This window comes from Bombina bombina, chromosome 4, assembly GCF_027579735.1.
Source record: "Bombina bombina isolate aBomBom1 chromosome 4, aBomBom1.pri, whole genome shotgun sequence".
In the NCBI taxonomy this organism is placed as follows: domain Eukaryota; kingdom Metazoa; phylum Chordata; class Amphibia; order Anura; family Bombinatoridae; genus Bombina; species Bombina bombina.
Window position 1 is genome coordinate 730776576 of NC_069502.1, and position 16170 is coordinate 730792745.

At 40.3% G+C, this 16170-nt stretch overlaps 1 protein-coding gene across 7 annotated transcripts in view; it reads right to left on the reverse strand.

Moving 5' to 3' along the window:
* MAP3K4 (mitogen-activated protein kinase kinase kinase 4) overlaps positions 1-16170 on the reverse strand; it is a 481171-nt gene that overhangs the window by 41057 nt on the left and 423944 nt on the right. For all 7 annotated transcript variants that reach the window (XM_053710936.1, XM_053710933.1, XM_053710939.1 and 4 more), the window contains 3 exons: positions 16045-16145; positions 6502-6582; positions 5753-5944 (listed from right to left, as the gene is read on the reverse strand). In XM_053710936.1, coding sequence (XP_053566911.1) covers positions 5753-5944; positions 6502-6582; positions 16045-16145 — 374 coding nt within the window. The remainder of the gene's footprint in view (positions 1-5752; positions 5945-6501; positions 6583-16044; positions 16146-16170) is intronic.

Below are 16170 nucleotides of genomic sequence, written 5' to 3' on the forward strand. Positions count from 1 at the left end.
TTTCATCCAATGGAGCTGTGCGAATGGCCTCTTCCAGAGACTCAAACCAGAATGCCGCCGCAGCAGTGACAGGCGCAATGCATGCAAGGGGCTGTAAGATAAAACCTTGTTGAACAAACATTTTCTTAAGGTAACCTTCTAATTTTTTATCCATTGGATCTGAAAAGGCACAACTATCCTCCACCGGGATAGTGGTACGCTTAGCTATAGTAGAAACTGCTCCCTCCACCTTAGGGACCGTCTGCCATAAGTCTCGTGTGGTGGCGTCTATAGGAAACATTTTCCTAAATATGGGAGGAGGGGAAAAAGGCACACCGGGTTTATCCCACTCCTTGCTAATAATCTCTGTAAGCCTTTTAGGTATAGGAAACACGTCAGTATACACCGGTACCGCATAGTATCTATCCAACCTACATAATTTTTCTGGAATTGCAACCGTGTTACAATCATTCAGAGCCGCTAATACCTCCCCTAGCAATATGCGGAGGTTCTCAAGCTTAAATTTAAAATTAGAAATCTCTGAATCCAGTCTCCCTGGATCAGATCCGTCACCCACAGAATGAAGCTCTCCGTCTTCATGTTCTGCAAATTGTGACGCAGTATCGGACATGGCTCTCACATCATCAGCGCGCTCTGTCCTTAACCCAGAGCTATCACGCTTGCCTCTTAATTCTGGCAATTTAGATAATACTTCTGTCATAACAGTAGCCATGTCTTGCAAAGTGATTTGTAAGGGCCTCCCTGATGTACTTGGCGCCACAAAATCACGCACCTCCTGAGCGGGAGGCGAAGGTACTGACACGTGGGGAGAGTTAGTCGGCATAACTTCCCCCTCGTTGTCTGGTGATAATTTCTTTACATGTAAAGACTGATTTTATTTAAAGTTACATCAATGCATTTAGTACACAACTTTCTATGGGGCTCCACATTGGCCTTCATACATAGTGAACAAACAGATTCATCTGTGTCAGACATGTTTAAACAGACTAGCAATTAGACTAGCAAGCTTGGAAAATACTTTTCAAATAAATTTACAAGCAATATAAAAAACGCTACTGTGCCTTTAAGAAGCACAAAAAGCTTTCACAGTTGAAATAACAATGAACCAAATTAGTTATAGCAACCAAATTTTCACAGTAAATGTATTAAGTTAGCAAAGGATTGCACCCACCAGCAAATGGATGATTAACCCCTTAATACCCAAAAACGGATAACAATTTAATAATTAACGTTTTTATCACAGTCAAACACACTGTCACAGGTCTGCTGTGACTGATTACCTCCCTCAAAATGAATTTTGAAGACCCCTGAGCTCTCTAGAGACGTCCTGGACCATGGAGGATGAAGTAGGAAGATTGTGACTGAATTTTTACTGCGCAAAAAAGCGCTAAAATAGGCCCCTCCCACTCATATTACAACAGTGGGGAAGCTCAGTTAACTGTTTCTATGCAGAAACAAAAGTTAGCCATGTGGTAAAAATCATGCCCCAATAAGTTTTATCACCAAGTACCTCACAAAAAACGATTAACATTTTAAAAGTTATGAAGTGTTATTAATAAGCCTGCTACCAGTCGCTTTTACTGCAGTTAAGGCTCATACATTACTTCAGTATTAACAGTATTTTCTGAGTCAAATTCCATTCCTTAGAAAAATACTTCAGTGTACACACACTCATCAGCCTAATACCAGTCGCTACCACTGCATTTAAGGCTGAACTTACATTACATTGGTATCAGCAGTAATTTCTCAGTCAATTCCATTGCTTAGAAAAATAATTTATTGCACATACCTCGTTTGCAGGGGGGCCCTGCATGCTATTCCCCTTTTCTGAAGTTACCTCACTCCTCAGAATGTGCGAGAACAGCCAGTGGATCTTAGTTACGTCTGCTAAGATCATAGAAAACGCAGGCAGATTCTTCTTCTAATGCTGCCTGAGAAACAAACAGCACACTCCGGTGCCATTTAAAATAACAAACTTTTGATTGAAGAAATAAACTAAGTTTAAAAACACCACAGACCTCTCACAACGACCTATCTTTAGTTAGGTTGCAAGAGAATGACTGGATATGACATGTGAGGGGAGGAGCTATATAGCAGCTCTGCTTGGGTGATCCTCTTGCAACTTCCTGTTGGGGAAGAGATATAATCCCATAAGTAATGGATGACCCGTGGACTGACTACACTTAACAAGAGAAATAATATATACTAAACTAGTGACAAAACACGTTTAATTGTAGTGAAAATATTTCACTTTAATTTGTATTTGCTGTAAACTGAGACTTTATATCACGCCCAGGTATTTCCCTGTTAACTTCTCTCTCCCCTGTGAAATTCTGTACCTCAGAGAGCCTCATTATTTTCTATGTAAAGCATCTCTAATCTCTCTGGGACTTCCAGGGTCCACCCCTTTTTCTTAAAAAATTCAGTGAGTTCAGCCCGTTTGAAGTATGCACTATAATTTCTCTCCAAACGAAAGAATCTTTGATTATTGGACCCATAGAAAAAGAATAAAGCTCTCTGGGAAATTGAAGCTGTTCATTTTTCAGTTTTATTTTAAATAGAACAAAGTGCAATGTAATTAGTAAAATATACACATAAATATACAAAGTTTTAGTCTAATTTGTTAAAGTTACACAGAAACTCTCAAAGCATAATCAGAATTAGGAAACCCACAATCCTAAATACACTGCTGTATACATAATCTATATGCATTAAAATAGAAAGTGCAAAGTTTAAATATTATAAAACTTAATCTGAAGTCTAAAGTAATATAAAATACAAAGCACATAGTGTAAATGCAGCAGAACTCTCATGCACTGCTATATTTCACTAGGCTGGTCTCTCCTTCACATACAGAAATGCAGTGAACATCACTTGGAGAAGTTTAGTCAAATTTGCCTTTTTAGAATCTGACTACGGATCACGCAGTGCAGTAGGATCATTACATATCTCATCTAAGCAGAGAGGTTTATATCATCTTATCTAAGAGGAGAGGTTTATATCATCAGGCCCTAAAACATGAAAAGTAAAACACTTCCTAGTTTCAGCTCACTCTTAATCAAAATTTGATGTGCAATTTTAGAGGACTAAACCACCATGAGCTCAGATTCATATTTTTATTCTTCCAATCTCTATTATGAATGAAAAGAAACCAACGGCTAGATTACGAGTTTTGCGTTAGAAGCTGTGCAGTGCTAACGAGCAGTTTTCACTCACCGCTCACTTACAGACAGCGCTGGTATTACGGGTTTTTACAAACCCATCATTAAAAGACAAGAAGTGAGCACTGAGCAAAATTTTGCTCATTACCGTACTCCAATACCAGCGCTGCTTAAGTCAGCATTGAGCTGGTGTAACATGCTCATGCGCGATTTCCCCATAGGAATCAACGGGGAGAGCCGGCTGAAAAAAAGCAGCGTTTAGCTCCTAACGCAGCCCCATTAATTCCTATGGGGAAATAAAATGTATGTCTACACCTAACGCCCTAACATGAACCCCGAGTCCAAACACCCCTAACCTTACACTTATTAACCCCTAATCTGCCGCCCCCGACATCGCAGACACCTGCATTATATTAACCCCTAATCTGCCGCTCCGGACACCGCCGCCACCTACATTATACTTATAAACCCCTAATCTGCTGCCCCCAACATCGCCGACACCTACATTATATTTATTAACCCCTAATCTGCCACCCCCAAATGTTGACGCAACCTACCTACACTTATTAACCCCTAATATGCCGCCCCCAACGTCGCCCCCCACTATAATAAACATATTAACCCCTAAACCTAAGTCTGACCCTAACCCCCCCTAACTTAAATATAATTTAAATAAATCTAAATACAATTACTATAATTAACTAAATTATTCCTATTTAAAATTAAATACTTACCTATAAAATAAACCCTAAGCTAGCTACAATATAACTAATAATTACATTGTATCTAGTTTAGGGTTTATTTTTATTTTACATGCAAGTTTGTATTTATTTTAACTAGGTAGAATAGTTACTAAATAGCTATTAACTATTTAATAAACTACCTAGCTAAAATAAATACAAAAGTACCTGTAAAATAAAACCTAACCTAAGTTACACTAACACCACACTATAATTAAATTAATTCCCTAAATTAAATTCAATTAAATACAATTAAATAAAATTAGCTAAAGTACAAAACCCCCCACAAAATTACAGAAAATAAACAAATTACAAGATTTTAAAACTAATTACACCTAATCTAATCCCCCTAACAAAATAAAAAAGCACCCCCAAAATAAAAAAAAGCCCTACCCTACACTTTTTATTTTGTTAGGGGGATTAGATTAGGTGTAATTAGTTTAAAAATCTTGTAATTTGTTTATTATTTTCTGTAATTTAGTGGCGGTTTTTTTGTACTTTAGCTAACTGTATTTAATTGTATTTAGTTTAGGGAATTAATTTAATTATAGTGTAGTGTTAGGTGTTAGTGTAACCTAGGTTAGGTTTTTTTTTACAGGTACTTTTGTATTTATTTTAGCTAGGTAGTTTATTAAATAGTTAATAACTATTTAATAACTATTCTACCTAGTTAAAATAAATACAAACTTGCCTGTAAAATAAAAATAAACCCTAAGCTAGGTACAATGTAACTATTAGTTATATTGTAGCTAGCTTAGGGTTTATTTTACAGGTAAGTATTTAGTTTTAAATAGGAATAATTAAGTTAATTATAGTAATTTTATTTATATTTATTTAAATTATATTTAAGTTGGGGGGGTTAGACTTAGATTTAGGGGTTAATAACTTTAGTATAGTGGCGGCGACGTTGGGGGAGGCAGATTAGGGGTTAATAAATGTAGTTAGGTGTCGGCGATGTTAGGGACGGCAGATTAGGGGTTAATAATATTTAACTAATGTTTGCCAGGCGGGAGTGCAGCGGTTTAGGGGTTAATATATTTATTATAGTGGTGGCGATGTCCGGTTCGGCAGATTAGGGGTTAAAAAATGTATTTTAGTGTTTGTGATGTGGGAGGGCCTCGGTTTAGGGGTTAATAGGTAGTTTATGGGTGTTAGTGTACTTTTTAGCCCTTTAGTTAAGAGTTTTATGCTACAGCGTTGTAGTGTAAAACTCTTAACTACTGACTTTAAAATGCGGTACCAGTCTTGACAGGAGAGGGTCTACCGCTCACTTTTTGGCAGACTCGTAATACCGGCGCTATGCAAGTCCCATTGAAAAAAGAGGATACGCAATTTACGTAAGTGGATTTGCGGTATTTCAAAGTCTGGCCAAAAAAGTGAGCGGTACACCTGTACCTGCAAGACTCGTAATACCAGTGGGCGTTAAAAAGCAGCGTTGGGACCGGCCAACGCTGCTTTTTAAGCCTAACGCAAAACTCGTAATCTAAGTATTTCCATGATTTTTTAAGTTTCAATAAGATTCTTAAAATCTAGCACATATGTTTTTTGTGAAAAACATTTCCATAGCTTGTTAAAAAGATAAATAACAAAATGTCCTTAACCACTTGGCTGCAATAAAACAATTATGGCTACTCAAACTATCCTAAGCTAACAGATACCTTACCATAAATTGCATAACTAAGCATATGGGAGCATCATTATTTACATTTACAAATGGTAAGGTTATCAGAAAAAAGTATTGATATAGTTTTTGAGAAATACAATTTACTCAAGAATCATACTGTAAATGGATTTCTGAGGTGTCACATAATAAAATACATTGACTGAAATCCTATTTAATTAACACCTCACCAATTTTGTTGCCTCTTTGCCACTTGAAAGTCACCTTCCTAAGTCCAACATGCATTACGTTATCATAGGATTTAGGGGTATCACAAACTTGGCCAATGATGTTCTTTCTTCGCATCTCTCGATACCGCGCCTCTTCAAATAATAACAATGACTTCTGCACAGCTTCCATGGGCCTATGCCTGGCAGCTGTGTCTATAAAAGAAAAGCAATGGTGTTAATTAATGATGGAACCTTTTCCCATACAATAGAGCAGGGCTGCTCAAACATGGCACTCCCCAGAGGTTTTGGAACTACATTTCCCATGACGCTCAGCCAGTTTAAAGTGTTTGAACATCATGAGAAATGCTGGCTGAGCATCATGGGAAATGTAGCTTCTAAACCTCTGTAGTGCCAAGGTTGAGCACCCCTGCCATAGAGGGTCCATAGCACTACTTTTATTTACCAATGTTACAAGTATCTGTCTGAACAACATTCCACACCACCTTTCTGAAACAGATAAGAGGTCTATGTAATGCCCTCTCTCATTGATTAATGTTCTGCTTTGTAATTATTAACACTTCCATTAGTTTTACATAGTACAACTAAGCAAAAAATAATTAAATAATAAAATGTATGAATATAGAGATCTACAATCTAATGATGTTGGACCTAGAAATGCGATTATGTTTTGTGATTATGTATTGCTCTTGAAATAAAAAGTTTAGAAGCTTTGAAAAGGAAAAGGCATAATATATATTCACTTTCATTACCTCGAGTATGGTTGATAAACGTTTGAAGCTCCCAACTCCGTCGAACAGACCCACCAGACTCTCCCTTTGGATAAGAGGGTTCTAAGTAAAGACAAAATAATCCAATTTCAATTGTTTTAAAGTATTCAAGGATTACAGCTGGACGTAAAGACATTTTTAATAGAAGTAATAAAGGGATCATTGTTGTCTTTCCTTGAAATTATTTGTTGGGAGAAAAAAAGACAAAGAATACTATAAGAAAGAGGAATGCAGGACTGAATCTTATAGAGCAGGGATGGAGAACCTTGGCCTTCCAGATGTTTCAGAACTGCATTTCCAATGATGCTCAACTGGACTTCAGAGTGCCTAAGCATCATGGGTAATGTAGTTCTGAAACATTAGGAGTGCCTTTTATAGAGGGATAATTTGTAAAAAAACATGCGAAAAATAGGGATAGGAAGGATGCATTATAAATGGGGTACTAAAAAGTTACAAATATTAGGGTGAAAATTAGCAAAAGGAATTACTTTGAATTTAATAGTAATGATTAAGCAATGATCAACCATTGACGGCTGTAGACTATTTACAATCATAAACTCTTTATATATGTCAGAAAGTAAAATAGGGTAAAATATAGATGTGAATTGATGTTCCAAACCTACAATATCTGTTTATTATGTTTTGAATATCAAAAGAAGTCCAAATTATTTCAGGAAAATAGCCAGATGGCCTTAAAACAACTAGAGATGTAATATGTCCATAGACAACTGCCGCTCCAGTCCGTTGCTGGCTGTAGACGCCACCGGAAGTCACAGGGGGAATGTAATTGGTGTGAAGCCACAGGGGGTGCAAGCCGAAAATGCGGCCGGTTCCGCCGCAATAATAGCAAAGGAAAAAAGATGTAATCAGCTGCACTGGTGGTTGTAATATAAAAATCCAAAATTTATTAGTTCAGTTTAAAAACAAGGTACAAGCAGGCTAGGCAGACAGAACATCCTAACATGTTTCGTGCCCAACACGGCACTTAATCATAGGACAGGTGTTCAAGGTATGGCCCCTTCCTTTTAAAGGGGCCATATCCAATAGAATGCTAAGTATAATTTAAAAAGACAGTACTTGGGAAACCTATGCACTAAAGGGGAAACACGGGGAGACCAATATTGGGGCCAAGTATGGAAGTGAAAAAGGACATCATATGAATCACCCCATAATGTAGTACAACAATTGATAAGTAAATACATAGATGAATTGCCTTAAATAATGCTAGTATATTATGTAATATGCTTTAATGTGATAACCGAGAGCATATTAATTTCTACTGAGTGCACTTGCACAATGTAACCAGATACTGATAAAATCAGTTTATCCTCTATCCAATACGACGTATATATACGTTGTGCGGTACTTTGGCTTTCATACCGCACCACGTATATATACACGTCGTTGCTTCAGGAAGCTCCAATACTCTCGGTTGTTAAGTTACAGTCGAGATCTGGAGCTCCTGAAGCTTCAGGCATCTCCCGCATATGGAGCCGGAGCGCGATCAGTGCTCTGTCTCCATATGAGGGCAGATGCCTGATCGTTACAGATCATCTGCTGGAGCAGGCGGGAGGTGTGGGCGGGAGGCGGGTGGGAAGGGAGTGGGAGGACCCTATGCTACGGATTGGAGCAGCTACACTACAGAAAATGTGTTTGGGAACACGGGGGGGGGGGGGGGGGGGCGGGACTTAATGACGTTCGTGGGAGGGGGGAAGGTTGTGGCACCACTACAATACAGAATTTAAAAAAAATAAAATATATATATATATATATATATATATATAAATAAAGGGGTTTATAGGTACTGGCAGACAATGATGACAAGATGGTGGCAATAGTTAGGGCAGGGGAGGTTTAGATAGCTGTGTTGGGGGGGGGATCAGGGAGGTTTGAGGGTTAGGGCAATCCTAAACTGCAGAAAAAAAAAAGTTTTTTTTTTTTATTTTTTATTGGCAGACTGTCTGTCAGTACTTAAGATGGGGGTGACCAGTGGGGGATGTGGGAGGGAAGAGAGCTGTTTGGGAGGAATCAGTTGGTGGGAAGTGTCAGGTGGGAGGATAATCTCTACACTAAAGCTAACATTAACCTTTTAAGATACCTAATTAGCCCCTTCACTGTCGGGAGTAATAGAAGTGTGGTGCACAGCTGCAATTAGCGGCCTTCTAATTACCAAAAAGCAATGGTAAAACCATATATGTCTACTATTTCTGAACAAAGGGGACCCCAGAGATGTTTTTACAACCAAAGTTGAGAAAGTTGAGAAACCCAAAGTTTGTGAAAAAAGTTAAAAAAATGTTTTATTTCATCGCATTTGGCGGTGAAATGGTGGCATGAAATATACCAAAATGGCCTAGATTAATACCTTGGGTTGTCTACTTAAAAAAATATATAACAGAATTTATGTTTACCTGATAAATTACTTTCTCCAACGGTGTGTCCGGTCCACGGCGTCATCCTTACTTGTGGGATATTCTCTTCCCCAACAGGAAATGGCAAAGAGCCCAGCAAAGCTGGTCACATGATCCCTCCTAGGCTCCGCCTACCCCAGTCATTCGACCGACGTTAAGGAGGAATATTAGCATAGGAGAAACCATATGGTACCGTGGTGACTGTAGTTAAAGAAAATAAATTATCAGACGTGATTAAAAAAAAAAAAAAACCAGGGCGGGCCGTGGACCGGACACACCGTTGGAGAAAGTAATTTATCAGGTAAACATAAATTCTGTTTTCTCCAACATAGGTGTGTCCGGTCCACGGCGTCATCCTTACTTGTGGGAACCAATACCAAAGCTTTAGGACACGGATGAAGGGAGGGAGCAAATCAGGTCACCTAAATGGAAGGCACCACGGCTTGCAAAACCTTTCTCCCAAAAATAGCCTCAGAAGAAGCAAAAGTATCAAACTTGTAAAATTTGGTAAAAGTGTGCAGTGAAGACCAAGTCGCTGCCCTACATATCTGATCAACAGAAGCCTCGTTCTTGAAGGCCCAAGTGGAAGCCACAGCCCTAGTGGAATGAGCTGTGATTCTTTCGGGAGGCTGCCGTCCGGCAGTCTCGTAAGCCAATCTGATGATGCTTTTAATCCAAAAAGAGAGAGAGGTAGAAGTTGCTTTTTGACCTCTCCTTTTACCGGAATAAACAACAAACAAGGAAGATGTTTGTCTAAAATCCTTTGTAGCATCCAAATAGAATTTTAGAGCGCGAACAACATCCAAATTGTGCAACAAACGTTCCTTCTTTGAAACTGGTTTCGGACACAGAGAAGGTACGATAATCTCCTGGTTAATGTTTTTGTTAGAAACAACTTTTGGAAGAAAACCAGGTTTAGTACGTAAAACCACCTTATCTGCATGGAACACCAGATAAGGAGGAGAACACTGCAGAGCAGATAATTCTGAAACTCTTCTGGCAGAAGAAATTGCAACTAAAAACAAAACTTTCCAAGATAATAACTTAATATCAACGGAATGCAAGGGTTCAAACGGAACCCCCTGAAGAACTGAAAGAACTAAATTGAGACTCCAAGGAGGAGTCAAAGGTTTGTAAACAGGCTTGATTCTAACCAGAGCCTGAACAAAGGCTTGAACATCTGGCACAGCAGCCAGTTTTTTGTGAAGTAACACCGACAAGGCAGAAATCTGTCCCTTCAGGGAACTTGCAGATAATCCCTTTTCCAATCCTTCTTGAAGGAAGGATAGAATCCTAGGAATCTTAACCTTGTCCCAAGGGAATCCTTTAGATTCACACCAACAGATATATTTTTTCCAAATTTTGTGGTAAATCTTTCTAGTTACAGGCTTTCTGGCCTGAACAAGAGTATCGATAACAGAATCTGAGAACCCTCGTTTCGATAAAATCAAGCGTTCAAGCTCCAAGCAGTCAGCTGGAGTGAAACCAGATTCGGATGTTCGAACGGACCCTGAACAAGCAGGTCTCGTCTCAAAGGTAGCTTCCAAGGTGGAGCCGATGACATATTCACCAGATCTGCATACCAAGTCCTGCGTGGCCACGCAGGAGCTATCAAGATCACCGACGCCCTCTCCTGATTGATCCTGGCTACCAGCCTGGGGATGAGAGGAAACGGCGGGAACACATAAGCTAGTTTGAAGGTCCAAGGTGCTACTAGTGCATCCACTAGAGCCGCCTTGGGATCCCTGGATCTGGACCCGTAGCAAGGAACTTTGAAGTTCTGACGAGAGGCCATCAGATCCATGTCTGGAATGCCCCACAGCTGAGTGACTTGGGCAAAGATTTCCGGATGGAGTTCCCACTCCCCCGGATGCAATGTCTGACGACTCAGAAAATCCGCTTCCCAATTTTCCACTCCTGGGATGTGGATAGCAGACAGGTGGCAGGAGTGAGACTCCGCCCATAGAATGATTTTGGTCACTTCTTCCATCGCTAGGGAACTCCTTGTTCCCCCCTGATGGTTGATGTACGCAACAGTTGTCATGTTGTCTGATTGAAACCGTATGAACTTGGCCCTCGCTAGCTGAGGCCAAGCCTTGAGAGCATTGAATATCGCTCTCAGTTCCAGAATATTTATCGGTAGAAGAGATTCTTCCCGAGACCAAAGACCCTGAGCTTTCAGGGCTCCCCAGACCGCGCCCCAGCCCATCAGACTGGCGTCGGTCGTGACAATGACCCACTCTGGTCTGCGGAATGTCATCCCTTGTGACAGGTTGTCCAGGGACAGCCACCAACGGAGTGAGTCTCTGGTCCTCTGATTTACTTGTATCTTCGGAGACAAGTCTGTATAGTCCCCATTCCACTGACTGAGCATGCACAGTTGTAATGGTCTTAGATGAATGCGCGCAAAAGGAACTATGTCCATTGCCGCTACCATCAACCCGATCACTTCCATGCACTGAGCTATGGAAGGAAGAGGAACGGAATGAAGTATCCGACAAGAGTCTAGAAGTTTTGTTTTTCTGGCCTCTGTCAGAAAAATCCTCATTTCTAAGGAGTCTATTATTGTTCCCAAGAAGGGAACCCTTGTTGACGGGGATAGAGAACTCTTTTCCACGTTCACTTTCCATCCGTGAGATCTGAGAAAGGCCAGGACAATGTCCGTGTGAGCCTTTGCTTGAGGAAGGGACGACGCTTGAATCAGAATGTCGTCCAAGTAAGGTACTACAGCAATGCCCCTTGGTCTTAGCACAGCTAGAAGGGACCCTAGTACTTTTGTGAAAATCCTTGGAGCAGTGGCTAATCCGAAAGGAAGCGCCACGAACTGGTAATGCTTGTCCAGGAATGCGAACCTTAGGAACCGATGATGTTCCTTGTGGATAGGAATATGTAGATACGCATCCTTTAAATCCACCGTGGTCATGAATTGACCTTCCTGGATGGAAGGAAGAATAGTTCGAATGGTTTCCATCTTGAACGATGGAACCTTGAGAAACTTGTTTAAGATCTTGAGATCTAAGATTGGTCTGAACGTTCCCTCTTTTTTGGGAACTATGAACAGATTGGAGTAGAACCCCATCCCTTGTTCTCTTAATGGAACAGGATGAATCACTCCCATTTTTAACAGGTCTTCTACACAATGTAAGAATGCCTGTCTTTTTATGTGGTCTGAAGACAACTGAGACCTGTGGAACCTCCCCCTTGGGGGAAGTCCCTTGAATTCCAGAAGATAACCTTGGGAGACTATTTCTAGCGCCCAAGGATCCAGAACATCTCTTGCCCAAGCCTGAGCGAAGAGAGAGAGTCTGCCCCCCACCAGATCCGGTCCCGGATCGGGGGCCAACATTTCATGCTGTCTTGGTAGCAGTGGCAGGTTTCTTGGCCTGCTTTCCCTTGTTCCAGCCTTGCATTGGTCTCCAAGCTGGCTTGGCTTGAGAAGTATTACCCTCTTGCTGAGAGGACGTAGCACCTTGGGCTGGTCCGTTTCTACGAAAGGGACGAAAATTAGGTTTATTTTTTGCCTTGAAAGGCCGATCCTGAGGAAGGGCGTGGCCCTTACCCCCAGTGATATCAGAGATAATCTCTTTCAAGTCAGGGCCAAACAGCGTTTTCCCCTTGAAAGGAATGTTAAGTAGCTTGTTCTTGGAAGACGCATCAGCCGACCAAGATTTCAACCAAAGCGCTCTGCGCGCCACAATAGCAAACCCAGAATTCTTAGCCGCTAACCTAGCCAATTGCAAAGGGTGAAAGAATTAGCCAATTTGAGAGCATTGATTCTGTCCATAATCTCCTCAAAAGGAGGAGACTCACTATCGACCGCCTTTATCAGATCATCGAACCAGAAACATGCGGCTGTAGCGACAGGGACAATGCATGAAATTGGTTGTAGAAGGTAACCTTGCTGAACAAACATCTTTTTAAGCAAACCTTCTAATTTTTTATCCATAGGATCTTTGAAAGCACAACTATCCTCTATGGGTATAGTGGTGCGTTTGTTTAAAGTGGAAACCGCACCCTCGACCTTGGGGACTGTCTGCCATAAGTCCTTTCTGGGGTCGACCATAGGAAACAATTTTTTAAATATGGGGGGAGGGACGAAAGGAATACCGGGCCTTTCCCATTCCTTGTTAACAATGTCCGCCACCCGCTTGGGTATAGGAAAAGCTTCTGGGAGCCCCGGCACCTCTAGGAACTTGTCCATTTTACATAGTTTCTCTGGGATGACCAACTTGTCACAATCATCCAAAGTGGATAATACCTCCTTAAGCAGAATGCGGAGATGTTCCAACTTAAATTTAAATGCAATCACATCAGGTTCAGCCTGTTGAGAAATGTTCCCTGAATCAGTAATTTCTCCCTCAGACAAAACCTCCCTGGCCCCATCAGACTGGGTTAGGGGCCCTTCGGAAATATTATTATCAGCGTCGTCATGCTCTTCAGTATCTAAAACAGAGCAGCCGCGCTTACGCTGATAAGTGTTCATTTTGGCTAAAATGTTTTTGACAGAATTATCCATTACAGCCGTTAATTGTTGCATAGTAAGGAGTATTGGCGCGCTAGATGTACTAGGGGCCTCCTGAGTGGGCAAGACTCGTGTAGACGAAGGAGGGAATGATGCAGTACCATGCTTACTCCCCTCACTTGAGGAATCATCTTGGGCATCATTGTCATTATCACATAAATCACATTTATTTAAATGAATAGGAATTCTGGCTTCCCCACATTCAGAACACAGTCTATCTGGAAGTTCAGACATGTTAAACAGGCATAAACTTGATAACAAGTACAAAAAACGTTTTAAAATAAAACCGTTACTGTCACTTTAAATTTTAAACTGAACACACTTTATTACTGCAATTGCGAAAAAACATGAAGGAATTGTTCAAAATTCACCAAATTTTCACCACAGTGTCTTAAAGCCTTAAAAGTATTGCACACCAAATTTGGAAGCTTTAACCCTTAAAATAACGGAACCGGAGCCGTTTTGAACTTTAACCCCTTTACAGTCCCTGGTATCTGCTTTGCTGAGACCCAACCAAGCCCAAAGGGGAATACGATACCAAATGACGCCTTCAGAAAGTCTTTTCTAAGTATCAGAGCTCCTCTCACATGCGACTGCATGCCATGCCTCTCAAAAACAAGTGCGCAACACCGGCGCGAAAATGAGGCTCTGCTTATGCTTTGGGAAAGCCCCTAAAGAATAAGGTGTCTAATACAGTGCCTGCCGATATTATTATATCAAAATACCCAGATAAAATGATTCCTCAAGGCTAAATATGTGTTAATAATGAATCGATTTAGCCCAGAAAAAGTCTACAGTCTTAATAAGCCCTTGTGAAGCCCTTATTTACTTGCTGAATAAACATGGCTTACCGGATCCCATAGGGAAAATGACAGCTTCCAGCATTACATCGTCTTGTTAGAATGTGTCATACCTCAAGCAGCAAGAGACTGCACACTGTTCCCCCAACTGAAGTTAATTGCTCTCAACAGTCCTGTGTGGAACAGCCATGGATTTTAGTGACGGTTGCTAAAATCATTTTCCTCATACAAACAGAAATCTTCATCTCTTTTCTGTTTCTGAGTAAATAGTACATACCAGCACTATTTCAAAATAACAAACTCTTGATTGAATAATAAAAACTACAGTTAAACACTAAAAAACTCTAAGCCATCTCCGTGGAGATGTTGCCTGTACAACGGCAAAGAGAATGACTGGGGTAGGCGGAGCCTAGGAGGGATCATGTGACCAGCTTTGCTGGGCTCTTTGCCATTTCCTGTTGGGGAAGAGAATATCCCACAAGTAAGGATGACGCCGTGGACCGGACACACCTATGTTGGAGAAATAGTTTTGAAATGAAAATATAAAAAAACAAGGCTCTATTTCTGTTTAAATAGAGTGATGGCAAAAATGCTGAAAATTCTCCGGGATTTTGGGCAAGTTTTTCTCAGAAAGTTCCGGTAGTGAAGGGGTTAATGTATTATTTTATGCAGTGATAATATACTTTTACTACACCAAAACAAGCTTCTTATAATTACTAAAAGATAAAGCATTAAAAGAGCTTGCTCTATTTCAGTGCAATGGATGGTGTGTGCCCCTTAGGAGCTCGAGCACAACTTGTAGAAATTAAAGAGGAAACATTTAAACTGAATTCACTGATTTATAAAGGAAGCACAGTACTACTGATCATCAATAATAATTTCCCCTTGTATGTACACAGTACATCATTCACAGCCTCCTGGACGATGTACATAGAAACATAGATATTGACGGCAGATAAGAGCCATAGGCCCAGCAAGTCTGCCCGCTATTTCCTAACAGTATAAACGTATCTAGTTCGTAGGATAGTCTTATGCTTGTCCCATGCATTTTTAAAGCCCCCCACAGTGTTTGTCATTACTACCTCTTGTGGACGTTTATTCCATGAATCAATCACCCTTTCTGTAAAGAAGTGCTTCCTCAAATTACTCCTGAATCTACTACCCTTTAGCTTGAGATCAAGACTCCTTGTTCTTGAATTTTCCATTTTATGTAAAACACCCACAGCCTCAGTTTTACTAAGCCCTTTAAAGGGACAGTATACACTCATTTTCATATAACTGCATGTAATAGAGACTACTATAAAGAATAAGATGCAGATACTAATATAAAAATACAGTATAAAATGGTTTAAAAACTTACTTAGAAGCTCTCAGTTTAGCTCTGTTGAAAAGGCAGTTGGAAAGCCCACTGCAAGTGGGAAATAAGACCCCCCCTCCCCCTTCTTTTGCATATGAAAAGACCCTTTACACAAACAGGAGCAAGCTGGAAAAGGTAGCTGACGGTATTCAAATAAAACTTTGGGGCTTGGTTAGGAGTCTGAAAATCAGCGCAAAGTTATTTAAAAATAAGCAAAATTATAAAAATTTTTAAAAAACAAACAAACTTTATGGGCTTTATACATAGATCATCTACAAAACATTTATGCAAAGAAAAAATGAGTGTATAATGTCCCTTTAATGTACTTGATACCATAGAGCTGCTTTAATTAGCAGTCCACTACACAAGTTAAAAAGAACGTCAGAAAAGAATTTGGAAAAGCTATGTTTAAGATGGGCAAGATCCTAAGCAGCTTACCCTCCCTATCCTCTGTGGGACTGGAGTGACGACTGAGGGATCGAAATTGTAGCTCTGATGCAATAGACGACAGACGATCATTTTCAGGAACACTGGAACCCCTGACAAGACAGAGAGAAATAATAC